Raw genomic sequence first — 13992 nt, forward strand, 5'->3', positions numbered from 1 at the left:
CCCTAGAGTTAAGGAAATCGGTGCAGGTAAGGAAAATGGCACAGCAGATGCCCGGGCACACTGAAAGAATTGAAACACGTAGCAGCAACTTGCCTCCAACCCCGCCCAAAGCCTGTCCGGTCCCATTCTCGGTCCCCGGTTCTCACACACACGAGAGAGAGAGCGAGAGATAGAGATGTATGTGTGGGGACCGAGAATGGGACCAGCACCCTGGTTACCATGGCAGCCCGATCTTTTTGGTGCAGATCAAGGCTCCACCCCCAAAAATAAAGGTCGGGTTAGGCCACGCCAAAATGAAGAAATCCAACGGGAAAACTTAGAACATTTTTTTTTTGGCGTACTTGGGCCCCAAAAAATCGGGCGTAACTCTTTAAGTACGCCAAAAAAATGCTTTGGGGAAAATTGAGCACTAAATGTGGTGAGGGTTTCTGCATCCACCACCCTTCCAGGCAGTGAATTCCAGACCCCCACAACCCTCTGCACGAAGCAGCCCCCCTCAAATCCCTGCTGAACCTTCCACCAACCATCTTTAAAACTATGCCCCCTCGTAATTAACCCCTTCACCAAGGGAAATAGGCCCTTGCTATCCACGATATCCAGGCCCCTCAAAATTTTATATACCTCAATGAGGTTTCCTCTCGGGCTTCTCTGTTCCAACAAACTGGTATTTCTATATCCACCAGGCTGTAACAACAGAGTGCACCAGTAAAATAAAAGCATACAGAAAAATAAAATAAAAACACAGCTTGGGGACAAAAGGTATTGTCAAAAGAATTCTGCTGGAAATAGGCAGTTTACATAGAAACATAGAAAATAGGTGCAGGAGTAGGCCATTCGGCCCTTCGAGCCTGCACCACCATTCAATAAGATCATGGCTGATCATTCACCTCAATACCCTTTTCCTGCTTTCTCTCCATACCCCTTATCCATTTAGCCGTAAGGGCCATGTCTAACTCCCTCTTCAATATATCCAACGAACTGGCATCAACAACTGTCTGTGGTAGAGAATTCCACAGGTTAACAACTCTCTGAGTGAAGAGGTTTCTCCTCATCTCAGTCCTAAATGGCTTACCCCTTATCCTTAGACTGTATCCCCTGGTTCTGGACTTCCCCAACATCGGGAACATTCTTCCTGTATCTAACCTGTCCAGTCCTGTCAGAATTTTATATGCTTCTATGAGATCCCCTCTCATTCATCTAAATTCAAGGAATGTAAGCCTAGTCGATCCAATCTTTCATCATATGTCAGTCCTGCCATCCCGGGAATCAGTCTGGTGAACCTTCGCTGCACTCCCTCAATAGCAAGAATGTCCTTCCTCAGATTATGAAACCAAAACTGCTCACAATACTCAAGGTGTGGTCTCACCAAGGTCCTGTACAACTGCAGTAAAACCTCCCTGCTCCTATACTCAAATCCCCCTAGCTATGAAGGCCAACATACCATTTGTCTTCTTCACCGCCTGCTGTACCTGCATGCCAACTTTCAATGACTGATGTACCATGACACCCAGGTCTCATTGCACCTCCCCTTTTCCTAATCTGCCGCCATTCAGATAATATTCTGTCTTCGTGTTTTTGCCACCAAAGTGAATAACCTCACATTTATCCACATTATACTGCATCTGCCATGCATTTGCCCGCTCACCTAACCTGTCCAAGTCACTCTGCAGCCTCTTAGCATCCTCCTCACAGCTCACACCGCCACCCAGCTTAGTGTCATCTGCAAACTTGGAGATATTACACTCAATTCCTTCATCTAAATCATTGATGTATATTGTAAATAGCTGGGGTCCCAGCACTGAGCCCTGCGGCACCCCACTAGTCACTGCCTGCCATTCTGAAAAGGACCCGTTTATCCCGACTCTCTGCTTCCTGTCTGCCAACCAGTTCTCTATCCATGTCAGTACATTACCTCCAATGCCATGTGCTTTAATTTTGCACACCAATCTCTTGTGTGGGACCTTGTCAAAAGCCTTTTGAAAGTCCAAATACACCACATCCACTGGTTCTGTCTTGTCCACTCTACTAGTTACATCCTCAAAAAATTCTAGAAGATTTGTCAAGCATGATTTCCTTTTCATAAATCTATACTGAGTTGGACCTTTCATAAATCCATGCTGACTTGGACCGATCCTGCACTGCTTTCCAAATGCGCTGCTATTTCATCTTTTAATAATTGATTTCAACATTTTCCCACTACTGATGTCAGGCTAACCGGTCTATAATTACCCGTTTTCTCTCTCCCTCCTTATTTTTAAAAAGTGGTGTTACATTAGCTACCCTCCAGTCCATAGGAACTGATCCAGAGTCGATAGACTGTTAGAAAATGATCACCAATACATCCACTATTTCTAGGGCCACTTCCTTAAGTACTCTGGGATGTAGACTATCTGGCCCTGGGGATTTATCAGCCTTCAATCTCATCAATTTCCTTAACACAATTTCCTTACTAATAAGGATTTCCTTCTGTTCCTCCTTCTCGCTAGACCCTCGGTCCCCTAGTATTTCCGGAAGGTTAATTGTGTCTTCCTTCGTGAAGACAGAACCAAAGTATTTGTTCAACTGGTCTGCCATTTCTTTGTTCCCCATTATAAATTCATCTGAATCTGACTGCAAGGGACCTACATTTGTCTTCACTAATCTTTTTCTTTTCACATATCTATAGAGGCTTTTGCAGTCAGTTTTTATATTCCCAGCAAGCTTTCTCTCATACTCTATTTTCCCCCTCCTAATTAAACCCTTTGTCCTCTTCTGCTGAATTCTAAATTTCTCCCAGTCCTCAGGTTTGCTGCTTTTTCTGGCCAATTTACATGCCTCTTCCTTGGATTTAACACTATCTTAATTTCCCTTGTTAGCCACGGTTGAGCCACCTTCCCCGTTTTATTTTTACCCCAGACAGGGATGTACAATTGTTGAAGTTCATCCATGTGATCTTTAAATGTTTGCCATTGCCTATCCACCGTCAACCCTTTCAGTATCATTCGCCAGTCTATTCTAGCCAATTCACGTTTCATACCATCGAAGTTACCTTTCCTTAAGTTCAGGTCCCTAGTCTCTAAATTAACTGTGTAACTCTCCAACTTAATAAAGAATTCTACCATATTGTGGTCGCTCTACCCCAAGGGGCCTCGCACAACAAGATTGCTAATTAGTCCTTTCTCATTACACATCACCCAGTCTAGTTTACAAGGTGCAACGAGACCTGGGTGTCATGGTACATCAGTCATTGAAGGTTGGCATGCAGGTACAGCAGGCGGTTAAGAAAGCAAATGGCATGTTGGCCTTCATAGCGAGGGGATTTGAGTACAGGGGCAGGGAGGTGTTGCTACAGTTGTACAGGGCCTTGGTGAGGCCACACCTGGAGTATTGTGTACAGTTTTGGTCTCCTAACCTGAGGAAGGACATTCTTGCTATTGAGGGAGCGCAGACTGATTCCCGGGATGGCGGGACTGACCTATCAAGAAAGACTGGATCAACTGGGCTTGTATTCACTGGAGTTCAGAAGAATGAGAGGGGACCTCATAGAAACGTTTAAAATTCTGATGGGTTTAGACAGGTTAGATGCAGGAAGAATGTTCCCAATGTTGGGGAAGTCCAGAACCAGGAGACACAGTCTAAGGATAAGGGGTAAGCCATTTAGGACCGAGATGAGGAGAAACTTCTTCACCCAGAGAGTGGTGAACCTGTGGAATTCTCTACCACAGAAAGTTGTTGAGGCCAATTCACTAAATATATTCAAAAAGGAGTTGGATGAAGTCCTTACTACTAAGGGGATCAAGGGGTATGGCGAGAAAGCAGGAATGGGGTACTGAAGTTGCATGTTCAGCCATGAACTCATTGAATGGCGGTGCAGGCTAGAAGGGCCGAATGGCCTACTCCTGCACCTATTTTCTATGTTTCTATGAAGGTAATTGCACATAATTCTACAGTATAGACCATTTCAACAGGAGACTAAAACATACTTGTGAGCAGACTGCAAGTGTAGAGAAACCCTTTCTAAAAACCTATGCAACCTGATATCTGATTATTACAAAACTTTATTTTAGAAGTAAGCGCTTGTCAGACTCTGGGACTTTTATCTGAAAAGGAACCTCCTGGGAACAGAACATCTGGTACACTTCCCTTTTTGTGAACACTAAAGCTGTCTCTTAAAATGACAAATGTATGGTATTGTTCAGTTTCAAGATTTTCTGTTTATGTAGTTAAGCTTACACTTTTATGACATCCTGCAATATTGGCTGAAGAACCAAAGGCAACATGAGGAAAAACTTTTTTAAGCAGCGACTAGTTATGATTTGGAATTCACTGCCTGAATTTGTGGCTTTCAGAAGGGAATTGGATAAGTACCTGAAGGAAAAAAAAATGCAGGCTACGGGGAAAGGGTGGGGGCGTGGGATTAGCTGAAGTGCTCTTGCAGAGAGCAGGCATGGGCTTGATGGGCCAAATGTGGCCTCCTTCTGTGCTGTAACCTTGCATGATTCTATTTAGGCTTTGGTTTGGTCTCAAGAACGTCTATTGACCAATGCAGTCGGAATATCTGTCGGTACAATGATTGTTAAACAGGAAATCTGTTAACATTGTTATTTTTGTGGTTTTCTTTTAGTTACTTTTGGTCGAATCAGTACCTTCGGATCCCATCCTCTTTCCTACTCCACTGTCACTTTGGGTAAGACAAGACTTTGCTGCACTCCTTTAAGTTACTTAAACAATTCTCTGAACAATTTTATGGATCTGCAAGGAATATACATGATACATAATACAGAATAAATTTATTAAATATTTCACTACATTTTACAAATACTGAATTATAGCTTGGGAAGAGTTTTACTACTCAAGTGTATTTAAATTCTAAATAATCTTCAAGAAAACTGAGTGATATTGTGCCTCTTCACACATTTATAATGGATGAATTAATTCAAATTCCCATTGCAGCACTATACAAAAGTGATGTTGCAGCTGTATCTTGTCTACTACATATTGTTCTAATACACTACTCCAAGGATCGGAAACAATTGCTGTGTAGAACTACTGTATTTACTTGAATTGTGGTGATATTTTCTGCTCCTGGACGTGTTGTAATGATGCAGAAAGGAAGTTACATTGTTTAGCTGCATCCACCACTCACTCTCAATCTAAGTTGCTCCTTTTTCTCCAAAGTGGTAAGAAAAGAACTATTTGATTATCTGCTGTGTAGGACAAGGCTGAAAATTCTGAATAATTTGTTTGTATTTACAGGTCCAATTTGTACCTCTGTAAAAGATGCTGCTATAGCCTATGCAATTCTGGCGGGCCCAGATCCCAATTGCTCATATAGTAAGTTTTGTAATTTACTGGAATTATATTTGGGTGTTGAATAATTCTCAGCATCAATAATTGTGATTAGATCAACAGAAAATTAGTGTTTTACATCCAAGAGAAAAATGTAGCTGGTACAGTCCTAATAAAAGGGAAAATACCCGCTATTTTAAAAGTGGAAAATGTAACAACATTGTTTTCCTCTGTATTGTGGAGAAATCTAGCTTGTAACAGAGGAGATAATCATTATATCTACCTGGATTTGAGCTGATATGCCAGAGGTTATTTGAGTAGTGTCCTAACCTGCTCTGGCACCAACGCCCTGATTTTGGTATCTGATAAAAGCCCTGGGAAAGGTCCAGAGGAGGCCCACTAGATTGATATATGTAGTTGCAAATGCCCTTGTTTAACATGATAGGCTTAGAGACCTGGGGCTTTTTAACTTTAGAAAATGTAAACTTTGAGGCGATTTGATTGAAGTTTCTAAAATAATGAAAGGATTACACTGCATCTGGATAGGCTATTCAAACTAAACAAATTTGGGAGGACCAGGGAACACAGGAAAAACTTGGGTAAGCAAAGAACTAGTTTAGATGTTGGGAGGTGCTTTCTTTTTGTAAAGAGTTGCCAACCTCTGGAGTGAGTTGCCAGCACAAGCAGAATGTGTCGATTTACTGTAAACAAAAGGGAACTGGATGAGTTTGTGTGGCCAACATAACTGCATATAGAAGGTAGGGGGGTATTAATGGGGTATGTCTCTGTTACCATGGTTTCCTGGAACCTGGTTGGTTGCCTTCAGTGGTTAAAGAGGAATTTTCCAGAAGCTTTTCTCAAATGGCCTAAGGTTTCCTTTTTTTTTGCCTGTTCCAGGAAATATTGAGTGACTGGTAGGTGGGGCATAGGTGGGTGTGCAGAGATCACATTACATTACAAGACAGACTCTGGTCTCTTCCTGTTGTTTGTTTTTCGTATGTTCAGAATTTAAATGCAATCTTTGCAAAATTCTGTGATTTAAAAAAAAATTTTGTTGCTGTTTTTGAATAACACGATGAAAATTCAAACCTGGAATTTAATGGGCATTTTGTAAAACATGTTTATCCCTCTTGCATTACCAGCTTTCTGGTAGGGAGCAATGAAGAAATTTTGCATGTATGTTTGGGAGCCGGAGGAGCTCGTGAAGAGTTATTTTCCCCCACAATAATGGGTTCTATTACAGAGTGGGAAATTCAGAGGGGCAATCAATTGGGTGGTGAAGGCAGAAAGCCTCACCATATTTAAAAAAACAAAATATTTGGATGTGCACTTAACCTACAGGGCTACGGACCAAGAGTTGAAAAGTGAGATTAGGATGGATAGCTCTTGGTCAGCCAGCGTGGACACGATGGGCCAAAATGGCCTCCTTCCGTGCTGTAAATTTCTATGATGATCCTTAGGCTGTTGCCTTCACTTGGCAGCATTGCCACTGGTCTGGGAGCAGCTTCTACATTTGTTTCTTGGCTGCAGGTGGTACAAAGTCTAGGATGAGAGTGGACAAAATAAAGGAATTCTTACACTCAAAAGAAAATTATGAATGAAATTGATGTCCACCTTCCCAGCCCCCATCCACGCTCTCCCTTTGTGCCTCTTCATTTTTCTTGTTAATTTAACAGAATATTTGATATTTTATTGCATTTTATCCAGCATATGAATTTAGTTTTAAAACTGTATAAATAACGTTACTGCAAGTTTACAAGATTTGGAAGCTTAATGTTTTGAAAGTCACTGGCAGTGTAAAAGAATGTTCAGATCTGTGGGAAAGATCTGTGGGAAAAGTCTTGCAGCTGACTTCCCACATGTAAAAGTGAGAGTGAAAAAATTACAAACTTACAACTAGAAGCATTATAAAAGTTGCCTAATTCTATTTGCAGGAATGCAACCATTTAAAAAAATATATATCTATGGTCTAGTCTTACCCAGTGTTCTCGTAGTCCTTTGTTTCACCTGCCTGGTGAACATACAGCTTTCAAATCCATAACAACTGTGTTTTAATCCACTTCATGGTTGGTGTCATGTTGCTATTCTTCTTTCAGGCCTGCAACAGCCTTCGTTGAACTTTGACAATATTGGAAATCCTGATCTGAAGAATATAAAAATTGGGATAGATTGGAAGTTCTTCAAGGTAAAGTCCAGAATATTCTGCTGTAGTGAATGAAAGTTCTATGGAAATGTATGTTTGGGTACAAGAATGTGTGTGGCGATAGTGTGGCAGGGCAGCACTTCCACCTACCCCTTTACCCTGCTGGTGATTTCCCCTCCCCCTTCCCCCCCCCCCCCCCAAAATCTGGAGGATGGGGCCATGTATATATCTAAAAGTTTCCAATGCATGTGGAAGTACAACAGAGGCACTGATAAAATGGTGGAGATCGGAGCAGTTCCCTTGAAGTACCCTAAGAAGCATTTGCTGGAAATGTTTACAATTCTCAAGACTCATGGGGGGATTAATTGTTTGAACCTGCCCAATATTTCCAGTATTTTGTGTTTTTATTTCAGATTTCTAGCATCTGCAATATTTTGCTTTTGTAATCATTTTAAACGTGTTCAGTTCCTCTGGGATCAATTAGCTTTCATAGAAACATAGAAAATAGGTGCAGGAGTAGGCCATTCGGCCCTTCTAGCCTGCACCGCCATTCAATGAGTTCATGGCTGAACATGCAACTTTAGTACCCCATTCCTGCTTTCTCGCCATACCCCTTGATCCCCCTAGTAGTAAGGACTTCATCCAACACCTTTTTGAATATGTTTAGTGAATTGGCCTCAACAACTTTCTATGGTAGAGAATTCCACAGGTTCACCTGGGTGAAGAAGTTTCTCCTCATCTCGGTCCTAAATGGCTTACCCCTTATCCTTAGACTGTGACCCCTGGTTCTGGACTTCCCCAACATTGGGAACATTCTTCCTGCATCTAACCTGTCTGAACCCATCAGAATTTTAAACGTTTCTATGAGGTCCCCTCTCATTCTTCTGAACTCCAGTGAATACAAGCCCAGTTGATCCAGTCTTTCTTGATGGGTCAGTCCCGCCATCCCGGGAATCAGTCTGGTGAACCTTCGCTGCACTCCCTCAATAGCAAGAATGTCCTTCCTCAAGTTAGGAGACCAAAACTGTACACAATACTCCAGGTGTGGCCTCACCAAGGCCCTGTACAACTGTAGCAACAGCTCCCTGCTCCTGTACTCAAATCCCCTCGCTATGAAGGCCAACATGCCATTTGCTTTCTTAACCGCCTGCTGTACCTGCATGCCAACCTTCAATGACTGATGTACCATGACACCCAGGTCTCGTTGCACCTTCCCTTTTCCTAATCTGTCACCATTCAGATAATAGTCTGTCTCTCTGTTTTTACCACCAAAGTGGATAACCTCACATTTATCCACATTATACTTCATCTGCCATGCATTTGCCCACTCACCTAACCTATCCAAGTCACTCTGCAGCCTCATAGCATCCTCCTCGCAGCTCACACTGCCACCCAACTTAGTGTCATCCGCAAATTTGGAGATACTACATTTAATCCCCTCATCTAAATCATTAATGTACAGTGTAAACAGCTGGGGCCCCAGCACAGAACCTTGCGGTACCCCACTAGTCACTGCCTGCCATTCTGAAAAGTACCCATTTACTCCTACTCTTTGCTTCCTGTCTGCCAACCAGTTCTCAATCCATGTCAGCACACTACCCCCAATTCCATGTGCTTTAACTTTGCACATTAATCTCTTGTGTGAGACCTTGTCAAAAGCCTTCTGAAAGTCCAAATATACCACATCAACTGGTTCTCCCTTGTCCACTCTACTGGAAACATCCTCAAAAAATTCCAGAAGATTTGTCAAGCATGATTTCTCTTTCACAAATCCATGCTGACTTGGACCTATCATGTCACCTCTTTCCAAATGCGCTGCTATGACATCCTTAATAATTGATTCCATCATTTTACCCATTACTGAGGTCAGGCTGACCGGTCTATAATTCCCTGTTTTCTCTCCCTCCTTTTTTAAAAAGTGGGGTTACATTGGCTACCCTCCACTCGATAGGAACTGATCCAGAGTCAATGGAATGTTGGAAAATGACTGTCAATGCATCCGCTATTTCCAAGGCCACCTCCTTAAGTACTCTGGGATGCAGTCCATCAGGCCCTGGGGATTTATCGGCCTTCAATCCCATCAATTTCCCCAACACAGTTTCCCGACTAATAAGGATTTCCCTCAGTTCCTCCTCCTTACTAGACCCTCTGACCCCTTTTATATCCGGAAGGTTGTTTGTGTCCTCCTTAGTGAATACCGAACCAAAGTACTTATTCAATTGGTCTGCCATTTCTTTGTTCCCCTGATTCTGACTGCAGGGGACCTACGTTTGTCTTTACTAACCTTTTTCTCTTTACATATCTATAGAAACTTTTGCAATCCATCTTAATGTTCCCTGCAAGCTTCTTCTCGTACTCCATTTTCCCTGCCCTAATAAAACCCTTTGTCCTCCTCTGCTGAGTTCTAAATTTCTCCCAGTCCCCGGGTTCGCTGCTATTTCTGGCCAATTTGTATGCCACTTCCTTGGCTTTAATACTATCCCTGATTTCCCTTGATAGCCACGGTTGAGCCACCTTCCCTTTTTTATTTTTACGCCAGACAGTAATGTACAATTGTTGTAGTTCATCCATGCGGTCTCTAAATGTCTGCCATTGCCCATCCACTGTCAACCCCTTAAGTATCATTCGCCAATCTATCCTAGCCAATTCACGCCTCATACCTTCAAAGTTACCCTTCTTTAAGTTCTGGACCATGGTCTCTGAATTAACTGTTTTATTCTCCATCCTAATGCAGAATTCTACCATATTATGGTCACTCTTCCCCAAGGGGCCTCGCACAACGCTGCATTTTTGGGTCCTGAAGGCGCAGAATGGAACCTGTGCCTAATTTCAGCCAGTTTAGCTACTGCTGGGGTTATGGGATGGTAGTCTGGGCGGAATTCCCAGGAATGTCCAGACACGCTTCTTAAGTGGCACATCTTGGGTGACCTAAGAAGTCTCGCCCTCCCCTCGGAAATCGATATCAAAGGGAAGACACGAGGCACAAAGTGGATCTGGGTTTTGCCACAATTCGCAGCTCTGCCACCCCCACTGGGATCAAGCTGCAATTGCTCTCGTGCCGGTCCATGGAACTCTGGGGTCTAAATGATTGCAGTATCTCTGTGTCCTAATACCTGTTGCCCTATGATTTTCAGTTATTTGTGGTTTTTCATCCTGAAATTCAATTCTGTTCTGAATTTCCTCTTTTTGTCTTGAATTTTAACAGGACTGTGATACTGAAATTTTGGACATATGTCAGAAAGGTACAGATACATGAAAACCTGAAAATTTCCTTTCTAAATTTATTATTCTATACGATGTGGCTGAAAATTCACAGTGGAGCCTTTACCTGCATCTATCCGGCTATCCTGGACCCCCATAGATTGGGAGAATTTTATTTTATAATATTACAAGCTGATCTTGTTAGCAATCAGTAACTAATTGGGTGCCGCAGGGATCAGTGCTGGGACCCCAACTATTTACAATCTATATTAACGACTTGGAAGAAGGGCCTGAGTGTAACGTAGTCAAGTTTGCTGACGATATACAGATGGGAGGAAAAGCAATGTGTGAGGAGGACACAATCTGCAAAAGGACATAGGCTAAGTGAGTGGGCAAAAATTTGGCAGATGGAGTATAATGTTGTAAAGTGTGAGGTCATGCACTTTGGCAGAATAAATCAAAGAACAAGTTATTATTTAAAGGGAGAAAGATTGCAAAGAGCTGCAGTACAGCAGGACCTGGGGGTACTTGTGCATGAAACACAAAAGGTTAGTATGCAGGTACAGTAAGTGATCAGGAAGGCCAATGGTATCTTAGCCTTTATTGCAAAGGGGATGGAGTATAAAAACAGGTAAGTCTTGCTACAGTTAAACAGGGTATTGGTGAGGCCACACCTTGAATACTACGTGCAGTTTTGGTTTCCATATATACGAAAGGATATACTTGTTTTGCATGCAGTTCAGAGAAAGTTCACTAGGTTGATTCCGGAGATGAGGGGGTTGACTTATGAGGAAAGGTTGAGTAGGTTGGGCCTCTACTCATTGGAATTCAGAAGATTGAGAGGTGATCTTTTCGAAATGTATAAGATTATGAGGGGGCTTGACAGGGTGGATGCAGAGAGAATGTTTCCACTGATGGGGGAGACTAGAACTAGGGGGCATAATCTTAGAATAAGGGGCCGCCCATTTAAAACTGAGATGAGGAGAAATTTATTTTCTCAGAGGGTTGTAAATCTGGAATTCGCTGCCTCAGAGAGCTGTGGAAGCTGGGACATTGAATAAATTTAAGGCAGAGATAGACAGTTTCATAACCGATAAGGGAATAAGGGGTTATGGGGAGCGGGCAGGAAAGTGGTCTTGAGTCCATGATCGGATCAGCCATGATCGTATTAAATGGCGGAGCAGGCTCGAGGGGCCGTATGCCCTACTCCTGCTGCTATTATGTTCTTATCTCTCACCTTTATTGGGGGGGGGGGGTGAAGGAGAGAAGCTAGCACTGCATCATATGTTCCCCCCCCCCTGTCCCTGTCTTCCCCCCCCCCCCCCCCCCCCCCCCACACCTGAGCTTCAGCTATCACTTCTGGTCTCTTTAGCATTGGGGCACTGTAGAAATAGGCTCAATTCATGTTAACAGACCCTGAAAACTTCAGCAGGGTCTGCCATTGGCAGGTACATTGGGAACAGTACCATAGTGGTTTTGTTACTGGACTAATGATCCAGAGACGTGAATGCAAATCCCATCACGCTGGGAAATTCAAATTCAGTTAATTAATAAATCTGGAATGAAAAACTAGTATCAGTAATGGTGACCATGAAACTTATCGGGTTCACTAATGTCCTTTTAGGGAAGGAAATCTGCCATCCTTACCCGGTCTGGCCTATATGTGACACCAGACCCACAGCAATGTGGTTGGCTCTTAACTGTCCTCTGAAATGACCTAACAAGTCAGTTGTACAAAACCACAAAGATAATCCATAATAAGAATTAAAATATCAGACGGACCATCCGGCATTGACCTCGGCACTGGTTTGGACATGATAACGGCAAACCCAGACCAGTCGACCCTGCAATGTCCTCACTAACATCTGGGGATTTGTGCCAAAATTAGGAGAGCTGTCCCACAGACTAGTCAAGCAACAGCCCGACAGTCATACTCACAGAATCATGCCTTTCAGCTAATGTCCCAGACTCTTCCATCACCATCCCTGGGTATATCCTGTCCCACAGGACAGACATAGAAACATAGAAAATTGGTGCAGGAGTAGGCCATTCAGCCCTTCGAGCCTGCACCACCATTCAATATGATCATGGCTGATCATGCAACTTCAGTGCCCCACTCCTGCTTTCTCTCCATACCCCTTGATCCCTTTAGCCATAAGGGCCACATCCAACTCCCTTTTGAATATATCTAACGAACTGGCCTCAACAACTTTCTGTGGGAGAGAATTCCACAGGTTCACGATTCTGAGTGAAGACATTTCTCCTCATCTCGGTCCTATATGGCTTACCTCTTATCCTTAGACTGTGACCCCTGGTTCTGGACTTCCCCAACATCGGGAACATTCTTTCTGCATCTAACCTGTCCAATCACGTCAGAATTTTATATGTTTCTATGAGATCCCCTCTCATTCTTTTAAATTCCAGTGAATATAAGCCTAGTTGATCCAGTCTTTCTTCATGTGTCAGTCCTGCCATCCCGGGAATCAGCCTGGTGAACCTTCGCTGCACTCCCTCAATAGCAAGAATGTCTTTCCTCAGATTAGGAGACCAAAACTGCACACAATACTCAAGGTGTGGTCTCACCAAGGCCCTGTACAACTGCAGTAAAACCTCCCTGCTTCTATACTCAAATCCCTCTCTATGAAGGCCAGCATGCCATTTGCTTTCTTTACTGCCTGCTGTATCTGCATGCCTACCTTCAATGACTGATGTACCATGGCACCCAGGTCTCGTTGCACCTCCCCGTTTACTAATTTGTCACCATTCAGATAATCTGCCTTCCTGTTTTTGCCACCAAAGTGGATAACCTCACACTGATCCACATTATATTGCATCTGCCATACATTTGCCCACCAGAGGTGGTGGCACTGTGGCATACAGTCAGGAGGGAGTGCCCCTGGGAATCCTCAACATTGACTCCAGACTCCATGAAGTCTCATGGCTTCAGGTCAAGCATGGGCAAGGAAACCTCCTGCTGATTAGCACCTACTGCCCTCCCTCAGCTGATGAATTGGTACTACTCCATGTTTAACACCACTTGGAAGAAGCACTGAGAGTAGCAAGGGCACAGAATGTACTTCAGGTGGGGGACTTCAATGTCCATCACCAAGAGTGGCTCGATAGCACCACCACTGACCGAACTGGCCTATTCCTGATGGACACAGCTGCCAGACTGGGCCTGCGGCAGGTGGTGAGAGATCCAACACGAGGGAAAAACCTACTTGACCTCGTCCTCACAAATCTACCTGTTGCAGATGCATCTGTTCATGACCGTATAGGCAGCAGTGACCACCACACAGTCCTTGTGGAGACACAGCCCCATCTTCACACTGAGAACATCCTTCATCGTTTTGTATGGCGCTACCATCGTGCTAAATGGG

At 43.4% G+C, this 13992-nt stretch overlaps 1 protein-coding gene across 1 annotated transcript in view; it reads left to right on the forward strand.

Moving 5' to 3' along the window:
- LOC139276081 (uncharacterized) overlaps positions 1–13992 on the forward strand; it is a 74638-nt gene that overhangs the window by 45525 nt on the left and 15121 nt on the right. Inside the window, exons 11-14 of the mRNA XM_070893540.1 lie at positions 4604–4666; positions 5236–5313; positions 7365–7453; positions 10617–10653. Coding sequence (XP_070749641.1) covers positions 4604–4666; positions 5236–5313; positions 7365–7453; positions 10617–10653 — 267 coding nt within the window. The remainder of the gene's footprint in view (positions 1–4603; positions 4667–5235; positions 5314–7364; positions 7454–10616; positions 10654–13992) is intronic.

The sequence above is a fragment of the Pristiophorus japonicus genome, chromosome 11, assembly GCF_044704955.1.
Source record: "Pristiophorus japonicus isolate sPriJap1 chromosome 11, sPriJap1.hap1, whole genome shotgun sequence".
In the NCBI taxonomy this organism is placed as follows: domain Eukaryota; kingdom Metazoa; phylum Chordata; class Chondrichthyes; family Pristiophoridae; genus Pristiophorus; species Pristiophorus japonicus.